General features: G+C 39.4%; 2 protein-coding genes across 2 annotated transcripts in view; one reads left to right on the top strand and one right to left on the bottom strand.

Annotated features, from left to right (window-relative positions):
- The window catches only part of cyfip1 (cytoplasmic FMR1 interacting protein 1), a 49,047-nt gene that overhangs the window by 3,743 nt on the left and 22,830 nt on the right, over window positions 1–22,474 (bottom strand). Inside the window, exons 13-28 of the mRNA XM_072684395.1 lie at window positions 20,659–20,784; window positions 20,368–20,534; window positions 19,482–19,629; window positions 17,648–17,801; window positions 16,828–16,984; window positions 16,561–16,657; window positions 15,559–15,635; window positions 14,716–14,824; window positions 14,269–14,388; window positions 13,665–13,864; window positions 11,856–11,943; window positions 5,507–5,650; window positions 5,120–5,210; window positions 4,036–4,166; window positions 581–653; window positions 250–344 (exon numbers count right to left, since the gene is read on the bottom strand). Of these exons, the coding sequence (XP_072540496.1) occupies window positions 250–344; window positions 581–653; window positions 4,036–4,166; window positions 5,120–5,210; window positions 5,507–5,650; window positions 11,856–11,943; window positions 13,665–13,864; window positions 14,269–14,388; window positions 14,716–14,824; window positions 15,559–15,635; window positions 16,561–16,657; window positions 16,828–16,984; window positions 17,648–17,801; window positions 19,482–19,629; window positions 20,368–20,534; window positions 20,659–20,784 (1,977 nt within the window). The remainder of the gene's footprint in view (window positions 1–249; window positions 345–580; window positions 654–4,035; window positions 4,167–5,119; window positions 5,211–5,506; window positions 5,651–11,855; window positions 11,944–13,664; window positions 13,865–14,268; window positions 14,389–14,715; window positions 14,825–15,558; window positions 15,636–16,560; window positions 16,658–16,827; window positions 16,985–17,647; window positions 17,802–19,481; window positions 19,630–20,367; window positions 20,535–20,658; window positions 20,785–22,474) is intronic.
- LOC140560162 (fibronectin type III domain-containing protein 9) lies at window positions 6,978–11,733 on the top strand. Its single transcript, XM_072684397.1, has 2 exons — window positions 6,978–7,279; window positions 10,155–11,733. Exon 2 carries the CDS (start codon window positions 10,251–10,253, stop codon window positions 10,911–10,913), a length of 663 nt encoding a protein of 220 aa, XP_072540498.1. The 5' UTR covers window positions 6,978–7,279; window positions 10,155–10,250; the 3' UTR covers window positions 10,914–11,733.

Genomic DNA, 22,474 nt, shown 5'->3' with positions numbered 1-22,474 from the left:
TCTTACAAGCTGCGTTTCCCACTGAAATCTTGAGACGAGTTTCATTATGAATGGACCAATTAAAATGATGCAAAGAAAGCATTAAAAGACATTTTTAAAATAAGAGAGACTTCTGGAAGCTAAGTGGAGGTAGGCAGAAATTATCTAAAGGAGCTGCTGAGCAGCTCATTAGCGATGGCTAAATGGCAGTGTGAGTGGTGGAGGCAGAGGTTGCTAATAGGGCCAGAAAGGCAGCGACTGTGTGCCCACCTGTGGTGTTCCCAGGCGCTCAATTAAAGGCACTAGGTGCAGCGCAGTGTACTTGGCCTCCAGTCGCTTCATCTTGGCATCCAAACGTTCACCCTCTGCATGGAGATAGGAGATGATTAGTTCAAGCATGCACACACGCGCACACACACACACACACACTTCACGAGCAACTTCACAAGATTTCTCAAAACAACATCACAGCTTCTAGACACCACCACCAGAAACATTCACACTTTGCTAATTTTTTTCATATACACACACACACACACACACACACACACACACACACACACACAGAGACACAGAGACACACATACATATCTCACACTACCTTTGACATGAACTCTGGGCAGAATGTTCTGGAATGGTGCAGCATGTAAAAGGTCACACACCTCCTCTTGTGACTGCATCAAAAAAGACGATAAATGCAAGTTAGGAATTATTAAAAATAAAACAAACTGCAATAGCATAGCCAGCAGCAACACTAACAAGGTCAAACAAACACGTGATGAGTGTGTGTGTGCTATCAACGCCCATATCAAATGCTAACAATCAGCCCTCTGTGTGTGAAACTCAAGATTGCGCGAGTCAGGTTTCAGCTGCAACAAACGCACAGCCGTATTCAGATAAAGCCGTCTACATCTCAGCACAGAGCCGCCATTCATCTTTCCAGCAGTCATGTGCATATTTTGTACAAGACAGACAGAGAGAGATATATGCAAATCACACTGCTGTATGCAAATGTAGAAGGTTTTGAAAAGTTTGCTTTAAGTTTTTTCTTTGAAGTGTGCTTGTGCATTTGATCACGGCCACTAGATGGTGCTGTGAAGACACGTTCACTATGACGGTCTGCTTTACAGCATGAGATGCTGCGGGTCATTGGAATTCATGTGCTGATCCATGTAATCAGAACATTTCCATACAGCTCTTCAAATGGAATAGAGAGCAGGTGCAGATTTCAGTCATATCCATAAAGAAGTATCACCTGCAAGACTGAACAAGGCTGGATTTGCCTTTAAGAACCACTGAATGCCCAGGCAAATGCAACGGTGCAGTTTGAATATCTTGTTGGTTCAGAAGAAGCCCATTTTCGCCCGAGAAATAGCATTGCTCTGTCATGGCTGGTGTCATTATATATATATATATATATATATATATATATATATATATATATATATATATATATATATATATATATATATATATGGAAAAATATAAAAATATATAAGGTTTTCTAATATCCTTGTTAACAATGTCTTTGATCTATATATGTACATTCAGGGACTATACAGCATACATACAGCACATACTAAAAAAAAAAGTACCTAAAAATGAAAAAAATGGCACATGGCACAAGTATTAACCCTCTGTATTTGCATTACATATTTACAGTATTTGAAAGGAAAAATAAATAAATAAGTAAATGACACTGTCCATTTCCATTTATTTACATTTCTGTTACCACGTCTGGTCTTTTTTCTGATAAATACTTTGTCCATTTACTCCACTGCTTTTTGAATACATCCATTTTATATTTACTCTTTAGTTACTTCTATCCAATCATTTAAAGCTGGTCCCTCTGGTTGTAACCATTTCCTAGCCAATGCCTTTTTACTGGCTGGTAAAAAAGCAGAGTCATTAAATATTTATCTGTGTCCAATATCAAGGTAAACATAACCTAAATAGAGCACCTTCTACATATATTGTAGTCTGTAGATTCTCCTGTTTTAATATTTGGACATCCCCAAAAGATGTGGTAATGGTTTACGTCTTGGCACCCTCATTTCCTACATACTGGGGCAGTGGAATCTATATGGGTAGTCTGGTGTGGCATTAAGAAAAATAAACATAAAAAAATCATATTGGTGCTTTTACACTGAATTCTCTATAGTTAAAAACCATAGACATACTTTTACAACATGCTTCATCTTTATTATATTAATTACAACAGATTAATAATTCTACTACTTCAGTTTCCATGTAGATTTGTCTCAACTGAAGGACCAGGTAGATAACTCCTATAATGCTATTTTACTGTAACTATTGTTTGAGTTACTGTGTTAAAGTCACTTTAAGTAGATATTTCAAGATAATCAGAGATAATCAGAGATAACCCATCACACCAACTTGTCCTAAACCTGGCGAAACCGCAGGTTTCTTCGTTGTGTTTAAGGGATTTTTCATCCAACTTTTTTCAGTCACAAGGTAGGGTTATTCTACAGGCACTGTGCAACAGCCCTGCTGACCTCCTCATCCATATTTACTTGAGCTGCACTGAGGAAACTGACAGAACTTCTCCTAAGGTGTTAATTACACTTGCATTCCGTTTATGCCCAAGGTCTCCAACAAATGTATTAAAAAGAACCTCCTCCTTTACTTGTTGTAGGCTTGTTTTCTTAGACCTGTATTTTCTCATGTCCCACTAGCATCCTCCTACTGTCATAAAAGATAGAGACAAGCTTTAAAAGAAACATTTAGAAAATGTTATATTTGAGGACAGAATCCCCACTAGTTTCTCTCTTTGCTTGTGTGCATAAATTTGAAGTTTGAAAAGTTGAAGACCTCTTCCAAATCAAATGACTACTAATGTTCAAAAAGGTTTCCAAAACAGCAGCAATCACCTTTTCAAAAAATCACTTTCCACATCCTTTTGCCAGCTTTCCTATGGAGCATTCATCCTTTTCAAAGTGAGATCTTATAAACCCAGGCCTCTTCCTCTTGGTGGGCTACAGCAAGAGAAGGGCAGAGGCTGAAGGAAGTGGAGATTAGAAGTTGGCCATTTCAAACTCACTATCAATAAATCTTCAGATTTACTTAAGTGACTCACCTATTTAAAATTCTGCTGCAAATATCCTCTTACTCAAGTGACATCATTTAAATGTTGGTAAAATACAAAATGACTGTGATATCAATCATGTCTGGTTACAAATGGTTCAGTGACAGTCTAAAAACAGCAATTTAACTATTCTTATTGTGGAAGATCTATCAATAAAACCATGATGCAAACCGGCACCAACCCCAACTAGCATTTTAAAGTGCATCAAGTCATGCAGTTCGCTTCATTAAATCTATTTAATTGTCCCCCCTCTGCAATACCTCTATGAGCAAACCAGGTGCAATCATCAAAAAGCACATCAGACACATCTGATAATGTGTCTTCAACTCAAAAGCAGCAGATCAAGCCAGACAGTGTTAGGTACAAACCCAAATACTGCCAGATGGAGCACAAACAGCTGTGTTTCCATGACAACCCTCAGCAGGCTGCAGGTAACCTCTTTCAAAAACAAACATCCTTAAAAACTGGTGGGACAGAGTGCAGAAATATCTAGTCTCTTGCTTATGAACTTCATGTGTGCTATGGTGCCACTATAGATGATCTTTTGCATCACTTTAGGGCAGAGTAGATCAATTTTACACTGTTCATTTTCAGAGTGTGTATTCCGAGATCATTCGTGATGTACATCAGTGGTGTGCATGGGAGAGATGCAGACAATGTGGCTACAGCATGTTTGCTGATTCAATACAAGCAAGCCTCACATCAAACAGTGATGATCTTAACACCAAGATGCTTTTTAGGAAACATTTCCCTGGTTAATTGCCTCAGATGTGTGGAGGAGAAAGAGAGGGGGGGGGGGGGGCACATCTGATTTATCTCCCCGTTAATTGACAGGTTTAGCAGGTGTGTTAGAGGATAGGGGTGCTCCAGGACCAGGATTGGGAACAATGAGGACTAATGTGAAACTAGGAGTCTCACATTGGGTGGTGCGTTTGGTGGTGTCGACATACCAGGCTTTGTTCACTCAGCAGGCAGAAGAGCACAGCATTGCCCACTTCCCTCAGGTTCTGGAAGCACACAGTCTTCAGCTCAGCATACTCTACTATGTCCTTCAGCTGGTGGTGGAAGAACTCCAGGATGCCTGCACCAAAAAACACACTCAGTGAGAGCCCATTACTTTTTAAATTCAAAGAAAGTTTTGAAACCGCTGCGATTTGTACTACAACCAGGGCAGCTGCACATTGGATTTACTAGGGAACTTTTATCATTAAGTAAATTTGCATTTAAATAACATTCTGAATTGACAGGTTTGAGCTAGCTGTTTTTGCTACAACCGAAACACAAAAAATAACAAATAATAACTTCACGAGTTTCAAATGATGATATCCTCTTTCATACTTCTAATCATGATATCAATTTTGACATGCTTCTTTTTGTTCCTGGCTTCTGTTTCTGACAGCAATAATTAATACCTGATGCTCACCCAATTTCAGTAACTCTATGCATGGGCTGCTAGCAACAACACCAATATTTGATCAGTAGGGTAAATAGGGTAGCTTTGATGGCCACTGAAAAACTCAAATGAGGAGGTATAACCATCTCTCTCCCCTCCTGACTGGAGTCTGTTTTATAGCACGCTACCAGGCAAAGTCATGACCCCAGTATGAAGTGGACCCCCTTACTATGGTCGACAACACAAACACCCAACACTCAAGAGTCAGAAGCAATTACCCAGCATGCTCAAGACGTGGGCAGCGAAGAAGTTGAGAAGCCCCTGATTGCAGCCAACAAAACAGCAAGCATACTCACTGTTGCACATGCTGCACGCAGAGGACACACAGCAACCAGCTGTGCTACAAATGATCTGAGCTACCGGGAAGCGTTCATCCCTCTTCAAAAAGTGCATTTGCTGTTTTGTGCTGAGTTTGAGTGAAAGCTTATCTTCACACAGAGGTGTACTCCTGAAGGTTGGTCATCACTTCACATGGGCTTTGGCGAATGATGAAGTTAATAATAAAGCCGCCCCTGGTATTGCTGTGTTACATGGCTCCCTGTGGATTGCCACAGAAAAGCCAGCGCTGTCCCATTACCCACCTGGAGAGCCGTACTCGTGGCGTGGGAGACGGCAGATCTTGGGCATCACTTCCATCAGGGTCTTTACGTACTGCAGGATGGTGCCCTGGAGCTGCACCACACAACGCCCAACTATTAGTTTCATTTTACATTTTCAAAATTCGAGACATTGCAAAAAAAACACATTGAATGATAACGCTTATATGTGCAGTGTGATATGCTGTGTTCATCTAGAAGGATCTCTAGTAATAACATCCAAGCTAGCCTTGATTTCCAGGCAGCACACTAATGCCGCACCTGATCAGTTATGATATTTAATTAAAAATCTAAAAAATAAGATTTATTATCATACTTTTAGATTTCAGCAAGTTACAAAAAGAAACATACACAAAGGCATTCTGCTCTTACCAGGCTCTTGACAACCTTCAGCAGCTCTTCCATGACCACAGCGATGCCCTGGTATCCCAGCAGTCTGCATACAGATTTGATGTGAGGTGGCCCCAGGAAGTTCCGGTAGAAGCCATATATACTACTGTACGCCAAGTTCAGAGCCTATGGTAACATAAGTCAGAAAGATAAAAAGAGCAACAAAATGAGACTTTAAAGCACAGGCCACAATTGAAAATCCATCCAGTGCACTGCAGAATTTAATGCAAAAAAAGACAGTCTACTGTTGTAAGAGTCCGCAAACAACTGAGGATTATCAGAGGCGTTTAAGCCACAACCACAAACAAGGTTCAAGCTTAACCAGAAGCGCTGTCCTACAAACACGACTGCTTCAGATGTGTATGCATTGGCCATACGGAAAACACATTTCCAGAAAATACATGTCCCATCCATAGGCTTTTAATGGTTTTGGAACTTGCCTTTCAAAAAAATCTAAAGCTCCCAATAAATAACTTCACTGAAGATAACTGGCGAGTCTCAGATACTATTAATAAAGCGCATTAGATAGAATTCAGAGTCTTGAGGATACATCACTGAACCACACACACACACACACACATTTATTGGCGCTGTCGCACAAAAAAATCTCCAAATTTGCATTTCCAAAACAGCAACTATTCCTTCTTAACTTTCAACAGATGTAAAATATTATAATTATAATTTCAATGTAAAATATCAATGTAAATATATTTTTGGAGCATTTTTATTTTCTTGGCCCATTCATCATTCAGTTTAAATAACATTTAAACTGAAGTGAAATGTAAATAACAACTGCCAGATTCACAACAAATAGGAACTAGAGGTGTACATATACACAGGCAATGGAAATGATACAAAGAATGTAAGGATTGACATGAGATGGAGTGAGACAGAGTGTGCGAGAGAGAAAGAATGTACAAGAGAAAGGTAATGAGAACATACATGAGAGAGAGTAGTTGAATCAGTAGGTGAAAGAGCAAGCACACGCACGAGAGAGTACGAGATAGATATACTAGAAAGTGAATAAGCGAGAGAGAGCAAGAGAAAGTAGGTAAACGAGAATGAATGAGAGCGAGCGAGACAGCATATGTGAATGAGTAAGTAAATGAGAGAGCGAACATGACAGAGTGAGTGTGTGTGTGTGTGTGTGTGGGTAAATGAGACGGTGAAGGAGAGAGAGTGCAAGCCAGAGAGCGAGAGAGAGAGCAGGTAAAATAGTAAGTGAATGCGTGAGTGAGCAAATTAGTGTGCATGAATGATTCAGCGAGCTGAATAGGTGTAAATGACAAGAGTGGAGGAGAGCGAGAGGGACATGCCTGCGAGATGGAGTGAATGAAATGAGGGAGATGAGAGATGAGAAAGGTCATGAGAAAGGGAGTGGCAGGGTGTTCAACTGTAATCCTTCTTAATATTCCCTCAGACACACATCACTGATCTCCCTCTCTCTTTCTCTCTTCATCGCTCGCTCTCTCTCTCTCTCTCTCTCCACCCCCCTCCTCACTCCCACTGCTTTAATCAGGTAGCGTTCTCTTCCCTCCAAAGCAGAGCGCTGTTGCGCTGTGCAGAAACCGACTCTGCCACTGAGCGTCCTTTATAAGCCCAGCTCGCTGCCACAGGCATTACATGCCTGAGCCATGCCAAAGAGAACCAGCCACAGGTCACCTTCTATCAGACATCCAGCTAGAGCAGCCGTCAACACCACAGCAAGAGCCATCAACCACTTAAACCAGCCTTCGCCTCTTCTCAGTTCTTCAGGTAGGATCATTTCCCTACTCTCCATGTCTTGCCTCTGATGATCTTTTATCCTTTAACTTAAAAATGCATTGTTTAGTCAAGAACAGAAATGCTGATTTAGAGAGTATTTTATTATATATAGAGTATATATTTACTGTTTTATTATATTACTATATGCAAAATATGTGATTTTGCAGTGCCCATTAAGTTTGACACCTATTGCAATATGTATCTCATTACATATCCAGCCAGGTGGACTAGTTAAACTCTGCAATGCATGAACAACTGTTTTGTTGATCAATTGAACAATTTTTTGTTCTTGTACAATGGTGTGCAATAAATAAGTGTAGGTAGATCCGGCTGAGCTTATCTCTGTGCCTTATGTTTCATTATTTCCAATGGTTTTTCTACCTAACCACTGCCTGCTAAGGCAAAATAAGACAATGGCCAAATAGTTAAGAAGCTTTATGAATGACATTTTGGGGAAAATACAGATAATATCCAGTAAAACTGGACAATGTATCTACATTTAACTTTAATACAATCCAAGGTATGGATTATGTACATATATGCATTCAGAAAAGAGCTGAAAAATGTAAAATGCAACATCAATAAACAACCAGAAAAGTAAGATTTATTGGGTGCCAACACTAAACACATTGACCGTTTTACCTATTTGTTGGACGTTGTGTGGGTGTTGCCTTAATGCCTCTAAAGAGAAATCTAAATGATCACTGCTCACAGTGATAATCATCATTCACACCGTCTAAGGTTTTGGCAAGCTAATAATGCCACTGTATCCACCTGGCACACACAGTCAACGCTGTTCTTCACATAATTACAGAGGTGAGGCACTGACTCACAATCAGTGTCTCAGACTGAAGTGATTAAAAGGTAAGAAAAAAGGCCAGCTATTACTGTAATGACCCAGAAAAACAAAACTCTTAACATGCAGGTCATTTTTACCTACGCTGAATTAAACGGAGTCCTAACTTAACAACTGACTTTGAGACATATTGAGCGTATATTAGAGACAGATCCTCTTAATGAATAAGCAGGTTGCGCAGGGCTAACAGACAAAAGTATTATATTTCTAGAGATGCATCACTTGCCATAAGGCTAGTTTATTAAGTGATGGCTGAGCTCTGCAATGACAGCTCTTTTCTTTATCAGTAGTGCCAGTGTTTGGGAACAGAGTGCACATAGCTGAGAGGGCAGGTTGCTTTGAAGTTTTAGCCTTTGATAAAAAATTATGAGGATCTTTCATACATTTCCAGCACTGTCAGATATGGCTGAATGGCTTCGCTTTTTTTTTACTAATAAATCACACGATGGAATAGATTAACCTTGCCAGAGCACTTTCTCTGGGCCTAAAACCTTTTATAGACGGTTCCATAAGAGCCTTTACAAAAGCTCTACATAGTATCAAAAAAGGGTTGCAATTATTGTTACGAGTCAAAGAACCTTTTTTCAGCACTATTTAGAAATCTTTTTGCTTAGAGGTTGCCAAATACATCATCCACACAATGGACTACTGTTTGTAAAGGGAATCTGTGAGTAATGTATGTGTACAGAAGAACTCTTAGCACCCAGAATGATTGGAATGATCACACTGTCAATGAAACATGGCTATGATTAAAAGTAATAAATGGCAGAAGAGATAGCAATACAAATAACATGAATATGAAGCTTGAATTTCCCCACTTAAGTCACTGCTGGTTTTCTGCACTTTAAAACAGAAGCAGCTGCCTGGAATTATAAACACACCTGTCTCCTGCACAGCACACAAAAAGAAAAAAAGAAAAGAGAAACAGACACACACACACACACACACACACACACACACACACAGCTTGAAATGAAATCAGCTCTGACTCTCCAAGTTCTTTCTTTCTCAGTAGCTCAAAGCTAAGTGCTGCAGGCTAACAGACCTTAGTGAAGCAGGGCAAGAGAGTTGGACAAAAGGTGACCCACAAAAAAATGAAAAGGAAAATAAAAGTGTGAATCACCATGTACAAAAAAAGCCCAGGCCTTGTACTCTTAAAGGTTCTAGAAAGGGTTCTTTGAGTGATGCCAAGGAACAATCATTTTTAGTTTCATAAAGAATCATTTTTATTTTTTTGACTCGTTTTATTTTTAATAATTGTTTTTTTTTACGTGTTTTAGTGTTGAATTGAACAGTCAACAAAGATGTGTCAATAAAGCTGAGAAATATGAACAAACTTCATACTAGCCAGTTTTAGCCAGATTTTAATCATTTACCTGTACTTCCTATCCTTATAAAGAAAACAGAAACAAATAGAGAATGAAATGAAATTAAATGAATGATCACAGCTAAACACCATTTCATTACTAGAATATGAAAAAGTATCATCTTTCTATAAAGAGATGAAGTCTATTCCAAGGTTAAACATGTAACTGGGTAATTTCCTGTGATGGTGTAATAAGATTAATGGAATAAACTTGTTTACCTATTAAAAACAAATAATCACTTAAAATTGAACTTCTCAATTAATCAGCAGAGCATTGTTGGCCAACGACAGCTGGCAGACTTAATTAAGTCCAATAAATGCCTCTCTCAGAGAGAAACAGAGTATGACACAGCCATTTACATGTTTGCTACTGTTATTCTCTACTAGATTAATACAACTAGACTGCCAAAGAAAATAGCTAAAGTTACTTAAATTATTTAAGTTAGATATTTTATGAATAATATTAATAATAATAATATGAATAATAACATCATACTTATATTGTTTTTCTGTAGTACTAGTTTGACTAAAAAGTCATTGTCTGGTGTCTAGCAGCTCAACTTTTAACCTATTCAGCTAAAAGTAATAAGAAATGAAGCAAGCTCTGCAACACGTTGTAAGAATATCTCTGTCTGTTCTTCCAGCACTGTTACCTGCCATCTTGAACTAGCCTCACAAAATCTGAAAATCTTCCCATCCATGAGGAACAATCATTGAATCAACTGAATTACTGAATTAAGATGAACATCAGCGTGCAGAATGTGACGGCGACCTCAGCCATGATCAGCTGGCCCGCCATGCCTGGCTGCGTGGACACCTTTTACAGCGTGATGTACCACCCCAACTGGAACAGCCTTATGATGGGCTACACACGAAAGAGCTTCATGAGGGAAGAGAGGATTCCAGTAAGCCAGACCACAACCCACCTTGGCAGCCTCACCCCTCAGACCACCTACATCCTCTGCATCACCTGCCAATCAGCCAACCCTTCCAGGGACCAGTGTCAACTTTTCAGTACCCTGGACCAGGGTGAGCACGGGGGAAGCCGCAGGGAGCTGGCCATGGGTGTGTGGCTAGCCAGCAGCATTCTGCTGTTCATCATTGCCGTGGTTCTGCTCTGGGCCTGCCTTCATTCCATATGCCAGCCTAAGAGGCACTCTGAAAGAGTAAATCAGCCAGGCTCCAGTCCCCCAAACCAAGCTCTGACCCCCAGGAGTGATTATGGGGCAAGGGAGGGCAGAGATAGTCTGTACACACCAAGTTACAGTGATGAGGACTCCCTGCAGGCAACGGTCATCCAGAACCCGTTTCACCCTGAACATGGAGGAGCACCAGTCAATGGACAGAGCCATGAGCTCAGGACACTTAGTAACAAACTAAACGGTGGGCCTGAACTGGCCTGAACTAAAACGTCCATACCAATGCTTCTGAATCAAGATGTTTTAAGCCTTCCCTGGAAAGAACATGAATCTTATCCAAAGCAAATGCAGAATTTCTTTGTAAGTGTAAGAAAACAGAACACTTTACAGCATTATAAAACACTAAGCACAATGCCTGCAGTTAGTCTGTACACATCTATGTATATAATCCCATGCATCAGCCTAGTTTAGTAATACCACATCTGCCATTAGTTACAACAGACAGGTCTCACTTAACAACCTAAGAAAATTACATGTAGCCCAATGGCTCACTACAAAGTTGTCAAGGCATATGACCTGTTTTTGACATACTTGGGCTTTCAGTATTTACCTTTTAGCCTCAAACCTAAATCAAAAGACAGAGAACATGTCTTGTTTCTTGTATTGTTACATAGCCTTGACAATATGTGGCCTACTTGTGGTCATGATTATTGCACCTTGATCCGTGTACTGTGCTGAGCATTTATGGCATATTCACTGTGCGAAAATATGCTCTTAGCATTTTCTTCTAAGAACAGAGGCTGGAATAATTGTAGGAATCCCAGAATATTGTGTTCTGATCAACAAACCCAGTGTAAAACACATAATGAATGTTAATCTGAAATAAATTATTAATCTGATGAATGCTAATATGAATAACAAAAATATATACTGGAAACACCATTAAAACTGCCTTTCCATGTGAGACACAACCTTTATGCAGGAAGTCCTTGTGTTTCCTGTCCATGATTTTTTTTCTTATGTTGTGGAAAAGAGATCAGAAGAAATCAGCTTGTGTTAACATAAAATGATGTGAAACATTAAAAATAAGGCATTTAAATTTGTTTTTACTTGGTAGCAGTTTTCTGTAAAGCTGTAACCCAACATAGAATAAAATCTTCTAAGTAAAAAAGCTGGAAATCCAGCTAGTCTTGGGAGAATACAAACCTTTGAGCCATAGAGGTACTGCGGCTGGGCATTGGGTGGCTTGTCTCGCTGAAACTCCTGTGAGAATGGCAGTACAGTGCGAACAAACCTGGAGGGAAGGTGAAATATTCAGTCAGTCAGTCTGACATGCTTTTAAGTACTTCATTTTCTGAAGTGAAGGAGCCTCTGCAAAGATAAATAAGGTCCAAAGGTTAGAGAGAGCCAGAAAAAAGCGAAAGAATGAAAGACCTTACTGCTCCCTATCCTTATTATTTATCTATTAGATTGAGAGCACTTCAGCCTTTTTCCTTTCCATCATCAGCATCTCCCATCCAGTCAAGCAGAAGGTCATCAGGCATGTCTCAGTTAATACGAACACATGTAACAACATTCCGTTTGTAACCAGCCCCAGTTGAGAAAACTTAAAAGCAGAACTATGGAAAACTGCCATTTCATGCTCCTGGGCTCCCACTACAGTCCGGATGTAGAATGTAACCCCTAAAGGAGTGTAAATGTTTCTGGATGAGCTGAGAGATACAGAATCGTGACTAAAAAAAGAAAAAGAATAATGTGGACTGAGGTGCTCTGAGCAATATTACAGGATTTGCTACATAGGTAAAATGCTACATAGCATACATAGCATAGCATATTCTATTTAGCCGTACTGTTTTCTTGATGATAAAGTGAAAAGAACTGTTGAAAATCATTTACAGAGTTTCCATTCCTTCTTACAGTTTTGCCATCTCTCCACTTCATGCCAAGGTGAACCTTGGTGGTCATTGGTACTTTCGATCGTGTTCACAGATCAACACAATCTTTAAAAAATCCAATGTCTGCCTATTTCATCACGCAGCCTGTCCCTCTCCATCCATATCTTTCATGAAATATATATCTCTTGCCTCTGATCCCCCACTGCTAATCCCCTTCACACAATCTGTCTCTTCTCTAACCTACATCAGCGATTCCACAATTTCTTTCCCGACATTCTCTCTCTCTTGATTTTTCCAATTGTCCTTCATTCCACTTTCTGTCTCCCCCACTGACATCTGAGGGTTATAAAAAAAAAAAAAAGGTGATGTGCTTCACCGTGTGCTTCATGCTAGAAACGTAATTGTGTTTGTGTCATTTGAAAAAACTGGAAAAGTGATGAAAAGAAAGACGACAGTTTAGCAGAGGGCAAACACAGACACTCAGAACTCATCCACTGATGAAAGGGGAGAAGAAATTATGCAACAATGGGGGGGGGGGGGGGTCTTCAAAAAGAAACAGCGTTCCCCTTCTTCCTATTCACCTCTACGATTCTCAGCACAAGGACAAAACCCGCACAAAACCTTGCCCTGGTTGGCTTACAGTTCTCTTTAAAGACGTTTTCCTGCCTTTTTTCTGTAAGTATTTCAATGACAAGTCCAGGAGGAGTGGAGTGAGTTGCTCTATCCATTAGCACAGTAATCATGAACACATAAAACCACTGCACTAACTGAAAGATGTGGAATATACTATACAATGCCTTTCAGAGATTAGGACAAAATTAAATTCCAGCTCAAAGCTCTAAGTGCTGTTATACAGTCATAAGCACAGATGGCATGATCTTGCATAATTATTTTAGCATACACATTTTACAACTGAGAACAACTATTGTATTTGGAGGAGAAAAAAAAACAAGGCATAAACCAGGATCATCCTGCACAATTAAGCGATTTCCCTGCTCAAATATTTTGAATTGTAGGATTCAACAGATGTGTCTGAACAGGAACATTACCAAACTGTGTTATACAGAAAACAAATCAGGAATAGAACTGGACATGTTTGCAGCATATACAATTGCTGTACCTGTTTGTAGAGCCATTGTAGCAGTAGTTGGGCAGGAAGTCATAGTTAAGTTCCCAGAAGACGTGCAGTGTGATCCTGCCATATGGAGCTGATACGTTGTGGTTGGCCTCACGAAACATGGCGTCCATGCTGTCCAGAGTCAGAAACTTACTGAGGAGCTTGTGGGTCATCCGATTGATCTCCAGCAAGCCTTCCAACTCCTTAATGAAAAAGACAGAAAGACATCGTTAACTCCAAAACTCAGATCTCTAACCTATTTTACAACTGGCAGTTAATCTTAACATTGTGTCACACTTTGATGATAAAGATACAAATACAAACAATCCAAAATGGAATAAACTATTTTCACACTGACTTCCATTGAAAGTTAAAAACGAGCTTCCTTCTCCATTTTGGATAGCCAAAATATAATAGCCAGAATAGCAAAAGATAAACAAAGAAGCACACCTACAAAAACCTAATTCAAGCAGTACAGTCCATTTCTGTCATGTGGCACATTTAATTTCATCACTAAATGCTGCCTGATTAAATAACTTACAAAAAAACATATATAGTGAGTCATTAGAAAAACTACAAGATAAGAATTTGTGGAAACAGGACGCACTACGATGGAGGTGAGATCCTCGCTCTCAAAGCGGTTAATGGCCAGCTCAAGGGACTTGTAGAGGGCAGCAGACACTCGCTGGGTAATCAGCCGGTTCAGGTCAATGGAACGGCCCAACAGCTGCAAGAGGGGCAGAGACAATTAATACATTGATGGGGACATAACCAGCTAAGCAATATACTGTGTTTTTGTTTTGTTGCTTTCCTGTGATAATAATGAAGGGCTGCTGTGACAGCCACAATTCCAACACATCATAATTAGCATAATACTGCAGAGAGGTATAAAACTGAGAAGTAAGTGCTGGAAAATATAGAATACAGAACTAAGAATGAGGATCATTTAATTATTATTTTTTGCTTAATCTACACAGCCCTAACACACACAAAGCACTACACTAGAGTATATTAGTATTATGCTTAATTCATTAAATAAGCAAGGTATCTCCACCTGAACATGTCTTTGCTTCAGCAGTGTCTCATAGCGGTTGGATGGAGGCCATGGAATGTTAGCTCCCTGGTTCTTACACTCAGCACGCAGTCTCTTATCCAGAAGCAGGCTGCAGAGACAGAGCAAAACAAAATATCTTACACTCACCCTATCATGAACATTACATGACCAAGTTTGGAATAAGGTTATTTTAATAAAATAAATCACATATCCTCTTATTCTATAACATGTTTCAAATAATGCTAAGAAATTAAACATCTGGAACAACAGCAGTGTCCAGAATGATGAACAGAGCTGTAGATGAGATAAATTGCAGAAAACATTACAGAAAAAAAAGAATAAAAAAAAAATATCATCAAACTGTTGGTTACTTTATAATGTCTTGATGTTCTTAAAATACTGTGAATATTGATTAAAACATATATATATAAAAAAAATAATACTATGACTTAATATAACAAATGCGCCCAAGCATTTTAATGACAATATACACGCACGCACGCACGCACGCACGCACGCACGCACGCACGCACACACACACATTCATAAGTCATAAGTCTTGGTCCATACAGTGCAGACCATAAATAAATAAACAGTGACTGTTTTTGATCTTTTGTCTTAATTCTCCAGCAACTAAAACAATACTAAATTAATGTTAGTGGATTCACCCAGTGTAGACACCCAGAAAAAAAATAAACATTCTGACACTCAAAAGCCTTCTTTTAATCAACACACTAAAAACTCCCCTCTGTAAAAATCATTTATAAACTACAAAACAAGACAACACAAAAAAAAAAAAAAATATATATATATATATCTCATCTGATGTTAACTGAACTTTACCTTCCAGCGAGAATCTTGTAGTAGGCAAATATTTGGTCTGCAAGTTTGTAAACAAACTGGTCAAAGCACAGGTTCACCTATGAGATAAGAGAGAAAAGTGGGAAATGTAAGTGCGAAGGCACTCAGAAGACAGACTTTAGACAACACAACTTAAAACTTAAAATAAAAGAGCCATCATTAAAGCTGTTTTTAGGTTTTTCACTAATACAATTCTACATTAACATAAGAGTGTGCATGATAGGGTTCACACATCTTCATAGGGCTGAAAACTGACACTGAGTGTTGCAGTAATTTGAGTATGGGCTGATATTTAAATAATTGTAATTAATTCTTTCATGTTTTACATTTGTTCTATTGCTTGTCCATTAACTGCTCCCTTTGTGTAGTCACTATATTGCTTGGTTAGTATATAATAAAAAGATTGCACAGGCTATACAAACAGAACAGGACCAACTCATTTTATACAGGCATTCAAACTCTGAAGATTACTTTTATGGGACGGGTACTCAAATAAATTTTTTTTTAAGATATTTAAAATGAAATGAGACATGTATTTATTTACTATCCCAATTCAACAACCAAAGTCAGTACTTTAAGCAAAAGCAGCCTATTTAAATAATTATAATTGAACAACATGCATATTTTCTTTAAGGCTGCAAAAGTAGGCCAGATCCACTTTCTATTGTTTTTTTGTTAGTTTTTTATTTAGAGAAACACACATGTTGCAATGCTCTGGTCAGATATTACCTTTCTTTCTGGTGACACTGGTGAAACTGGATTAACCATTTTTACATTCAAAGCAGTCTGTTGCTACATTTGGGTTGCAACACGAGAGCAGAAATGCTAAAACACAGCAAATCAAATCTATTGATTTTTGTATTCTGTTTCTGAGCCCTGGTAGTGAGGGCTTATAGGTCTGCCATGTAGTTAACATGTTTAAATAGTTAACCTGAGTTTGTAGGAGTATATTCCACTGGGAGATGAAGGGGGTGAGAACTTTACCTCAGCCTCAATTTCATCATAGAGGAACTGCTTCTTGAACTTGGTGAGAGCGTAGTGTGCACTGTCATTATACAAGTCCAGGGGATACAAAACATACCTGAGAAGAAGAGAAACAGTTCTATCAAATCTTTCTGAATACAACAAAAGTCTAAAGTGTGATAACTGCTATTTGCACAGACTTGCAGCAAATACTTCACAAACCTAATATTTGCACTTGGACATTTTCATGCAATTCTATGCAGTGCAATGCAACACAAATGTGCTTACTCCATCATGGAGGCCTCTTTAGTCTCCAGAATGTGGTCAGTGAGAATCCAGGGCATAGACATCTCAATGGGGAACTGGATGCGGCGGCCCATGGTGAGCTCCAGGAAGAATTCCCTGAACCACAGCTGGGACAGGTCACAGCACTGCTGCAGGGTCTCTGGAACAGAAAACTCCATGAGTCAATTCTCCCTTCCCCACCAGCCGTGTGCATCAGCTCTCTTATTCTGTACCATTAGTCGGTGAGGAACAAGACCATGCTCCCAAACATTGCATTTAAAAAGCATGTGGATACTTTAAGTGGGTTTACTATTATGCTAATTAATGTGCTACTTACAGACAATTTACCCATGTTAGTGAGTCCGTGTTTACTGTCTAAAGTTGTCTTCTTTAGTTTTGTATTGGAGCTACTAGGCTAACATAGCTAGCTTATATCTTTATAAATTTGGGAACAGCATCATGGAATAGCTACCTAGATTAGCTCCAAAGATCTTAGCTCTGTAGGTACTGGTTTCTGCAAATAGCCTATGTTTCTTTTTTGTGTGATGTTTCTAAGCTGTAGAGGTCAATTCCACCTTTTATTAGGCAGTCAAGCTCAGCAAACACTTTTTATCTATGTTATCATCTCTTTTTACTGAATAAGTTTTTTTCACCTTCTTTGTTCATTTTTTTTCATTTTCTTTTATTATCGTTACAGAGCTTTATCATATGCCTTAAACTGTGTCAAGTTGTTAGGTAGTTAACTCTCTACATTTAGGGTAAACTGTATAGATTTGACAAATCTGATACATTGTGGAACCATGACAGGCTAAACAGTCCTTACCACTAAAATTGAGCAAGTGAGTGTAAAAGAAGGATTCCCGATGGAACTTCTCGATGTCCAGGATGGTGGGGCCTTCCAGGCTACTACGCAAAGTCTTCTTAGAGCCACTCTTATCAGCCACCAGGGACTCCAGCATAGTCCTCACCATGTACAGCTACAGGGGAGATACCATTAAGGTGTTGAAGTGGACAAAAATGAACCCTTGATAGACAGTGTAATCTAACCTGGATGTAAATTAAAGAAAAACACTGTACAGACACATTTAAAACCCGACAGACAAGCCATCCGTCACCCCATGTAAGACTGTCACAGCAAGAATCTTCCCTGAAACCCGAGAGACGGGATTTCAACATGTCAGTGTTCAAATCTCAACCTGACCATCGCAAGCCCCCTCTGAGCCAAGATTAAAGGGACTGCTTGATACCCCAGGAGAGTCATGGCCAATATGGTTGCCTGGCAGTGTGTGTGTGTAGGCATGCATGTGTCAAATGAGTCAAATGAGCTGTCATTTTAAATGAACAGATAGGCTCCCACTGAATAGTTCAGCCAGTGACCCACCATGTGAAATTCTCTAATATGGACTGAGGACTGTTTTTAATGCCCACTGCCTTAAGCCTCTTAGCCCAGGGAACACACTGCAGTGAAGGACTGGAACATATTGGGGATGGAAAATGTGAAAAAAGTAGTGTTTATTCATAACTAAATCCAAATCACATAAAACACAGAGTGGAGGAATAATGGCAGAAAGAATCTGCTCGCTCTCACACTGAGGCATGACACAAATGGAATCATCCCTCTTTAGGATTATGTACTTTGTAGGAGCAGATTGATAGATAAATCAGGTCAGGCATAAATTTTATGCTAAATACTGATAGCTCTGATTCTTCAGCACACATGTGGAGGCACAAAGCCCAGATCAGACCGAATGACTAAACAGATTACAGCTCAGTCTCAGCAACACTGCTGACATTTAACATGTTACCGGTGGGTGGGATGACGTCACAACCAGCATACTATTGGACATCTGGGAGAAAGCGTGGCTAAGGAAGCATGTTTCCTCAACTATTGTATATTAAGACTACATACAGAGCACTGGTTTAAGGTAGGGCAATCGATGGTGTAAGAAACTGTGGTAAGATAAACTGTTGTCAATTACTTGTGTGTAGATGTGACGATGCATCATGGAGCATGAGCATTGTGCTCATTAAGATAACTAATGATATCAAATGCATTGTTTGAGCATTAACATCTTGTCATGCGTCACACTACTCCCATCCTCTAGCTCTAGTCTTGTCAGAACATTATGTAACATGGATATGGTCAATCATATTTTGAAGAGAATATCCAATTGTAAATCCAGAATCATGAAACGAATTGAATCGTGAGCTGAGTTTATCGTTACACCCCTAGGCATGACAACGCAGTAACGATGGTGAAAAGGTATGTGGTAAAACGGAACACTTCAGTTATTTTGAGAGCTGAACCCTTTACAGCAGTCATCCAAGCAGGAAAATCAGAGTGCAACTCGTACAATAGCTCAGTTTGAAAGGAAATGTTCCAAACCATTAGAGCAGAAGCAAAAAGTGTTGCTAAAAGCCTGTCAGCTAAGTTTAGCGTGACTAGTAGAGAATGAATATGTATAAGCTCTCAGCATTTCTCCCTGTTAAAAATACTGCTTAAGAAACTTTACAGATTTTACCAGAAAGAGAAAACGGCAGGTCAATCAACTTCAGGACAAACGCTAAAATCACTGATGAACAATCAATCAGCTTTGTCACTGATTAATGCAGTCCTACTAATTCCAACCCGTGGTGCACAATGAGTTTAGACATACCTGAGTACTAGAGGGTCCCACAGCACGACGGGGCACTTTGATGTCAAAGCCTCCTTTGGGGTCCTTCTCCCCTCGCAGGGCTGGATCATTATGAGGCTCTCTTCCTGTCTCCCAGTCACAGATAGTCTTACGGATGGCTTGGAGAACACTGCAATAAAAACACCCTTAATTAGAAATCCTTTGGTATTTCTCAGATTGGTTCAACTGTAGGACCTTGTCTTTGCTCTTTGAATACGTTTCTAAACCGTGGGGTTCCACTTTTTGTGGACGTTCAAACTCAGAACACACTTTTAAACAACATTTGAAAATGTCTAGCTTTAATTTAAAATGTTTTATTTTAAGTAAATGTCATTTTTAATATCTTACATTTATTTATATAATATTTAATCACTTCATTTCTTTTATTACAGCTACTGAACTTTGCCTTTAAAATCAGTTTGAGATGATGCTTCCATGAAAAGCGCACAATGTCATGTTACTTATGCTTATTTTAGAGAGATTTTGCATAGATTTAAGCCATGTGGAGAGAGCTCCAGAGTCTGCTCCAGACTCCAGAAAAAATCCAGCCTAGGGCTCAGACGCTTTTTTGGAAACTTTTTTTTGTAAAACTCTCTAAATCAGCAGAAACTATCATCTCTATAATTTGCCAGTATTCATCTTTTATTCATGCTCCCAAGCACAAGCACAAACACATTTTACCAGGCAAAATATTCAGATGGTTCTTTGTCATGGTCCTACATAGAGCCATTGGCTTTACTAGAGAACCCTTGAAGAAGACATTCAGTATGAGCTTTTACTATTATGAAAAAGAAAAATGTAAAATAATTATTTCAAAAGTAGTAAAATGTCCTGAAGTATGCATGCATGCTGTAATATCTGACGATACCTCTGAACAACGTTCTTCTTCTTCTTAATGGCCTGGCGCAGGGGGTCCCGGAGTGTGAGCTGGGCAAAGTCCTGCAGGGCAGCGTAGATGGTATGGCGAATGGCGTGGTTGAAGACACTTTCCATCCGGCCCATCAGGACTTGTAGCCCCTTTATCATGGCCATCACCTGTAGACCACAAACAATGCTGTCACAAAACAATAGGAGCTACTATACTGTAAAATGCAAATGCAGTTATAGCCTGTTACCAACAAGTCTTAAAACAAAAGCTCTCAGAAACCGTGATGCTGACCTCCACCAGAGCAAACTTCTCCTCACTGGTGTAGTTGTACCTAGTGGCACGTTCATACTCCTCAGCATTGTCAGGGCATTCCTTGTTGGAGTATTTGTCTGTTGGGTGCACCAATTTCCAGGAGTACTGAAAAAGGAAAATACTTTATAATTAATAATAATTAGTACAAAATGAACTTTTGAGTAATGGATACTGCGTGAACATCAACATCTGCACAGTCTGTAATCGAATGGTGATCATTTTTCTTGTTTTGGATTTACACCCAATCACATTACACTGGATTTAAGATGAGGTAATCATGATGAGGTGAAAAGTACACGCTGTCAGCATTAATCCATACTGGGTGGACTGTGAAGGAATTACAACCTTTAAATACATAATCCTCCCAATTTAGGGGACCAACACTAATATGACAGTTGGCGGCAAAGTTGTGAGCTGCTACAACTTACGTTGATGCACAAGAGGTCAATACTTTTTCTTTTTTTTTTTTTTTTTACATACAGGGCACCCATGAAGGAAAACGGAACTTCCTTTGCTTTACTGTAAGAACGACATTTCAGGTCAGGTCAGGTGCACGTATTTGTCACTGTACAGCGAAATGTGTCCTCTGCATTTAACCCATCTGGTAGTGAACACACACACACACACACACACACACACACACACACACACGTGTTAGGGGCAGTGAGTACACACACACACCCAGAGCGGTGGGCAGCCAACTCCAGCGCCCGGGTAGCAGAGAGGGTAAAGGGCCTTGCTCAAGGGCCCAACAGTGGCAGCTTGCCGAGCCTGGGAATCGAACCCACAACCCTGTTATTTGAAGTATTGTCAATATTGTTTAAGAATAATAATAAAAAAGGTCACTCATACTGCAGCTTTTCAGGAGTGTTTTAGCCCGTAAGAGCCATCTGAATGAGGCAAAACATAAGGCAGCCAATAAGACAAAAACAGAGCACATTTTTCCTAGATCAGATTTAAAGGTGCAGTAACAGAAACAGTCTGTTTAATTCTAGGGGATTCAGAGGGGTTGGAAAGTGGTGGTGTAAAAAATTAACATTAGGAACAAAGCCACACAAAAGTTGCATGTTGACCTCTAAGAAAAACACAGTGGTTTATGAGCCCTTAATGATGCACTGTTTTGCTTCGAGTTAACAAACATCCGGGCAATCAGAGGAAGACCAGCTGAATACATTATGAAAATGAGATGTACAGCACCCTCCACAATTATTGGCACCCCTCATTAAGATGTGTTCTTAGACCTCTAATTAATAAAAAATAATAAAAAATAAAAATAAAAAATTCTTTTCATTTAAGTGCATTTATTCAGCAGGAAAAGAAAACACATTACAAAATAATTATTTTACATGAAATCATGTGTGCCACAATTATTGGCACCCCTGATGGTAATACCTTTTACAACCTCCTATTGCCTATCTTCTCTGATAACATTTCACAAGATAGGAAAATACAGAGAGGGGGATCTTCCACTCTTCCATTCCTCTCTACATCATACTGGGTCCTCTCCTATTTACTCTCCTCTTCAGCTCCTCCCACAGGTTTTCAATTAGGTTGAAAACCAATGAGGTCTTTAGCTTTCAGGCAAAGGCCATCAGATTTTCATTTAAAATGTCCTGGAGTTCATGATGCCATGCACACTAACAAGGTTCTCTGGGCCATTTGAAGAGAAACAGGCCCACAGCATCACTGATCCTCCCCCATACTTCATAGTGGGCATGAGGTGCTTTTCCACATCCTCATCTTTTGTGTTACATCAGACCCACTTAGAGTGCTTGTTGCCAAAAAACTCTATCTT

Source organism: Salminus brasiliensis, chromosome 7 (assembly GCF_030463535.1).
Source record: "Salminus brasiliensis chromosome 7, fSalBra1.hap2, whole genome shotgun sequence".
Taxonomy (NCBI): domain Eukaryota; kingdom Metazoa; phylum Chordata; class Actinopteri; order Characiformes; family Bryconidae; genus Salminus; species Salminus brasiliensis.
Note: the sequence above shows the minus strand (reverse complement) of the source record. Positions and strands in the feature narration are given on the sequence as shown.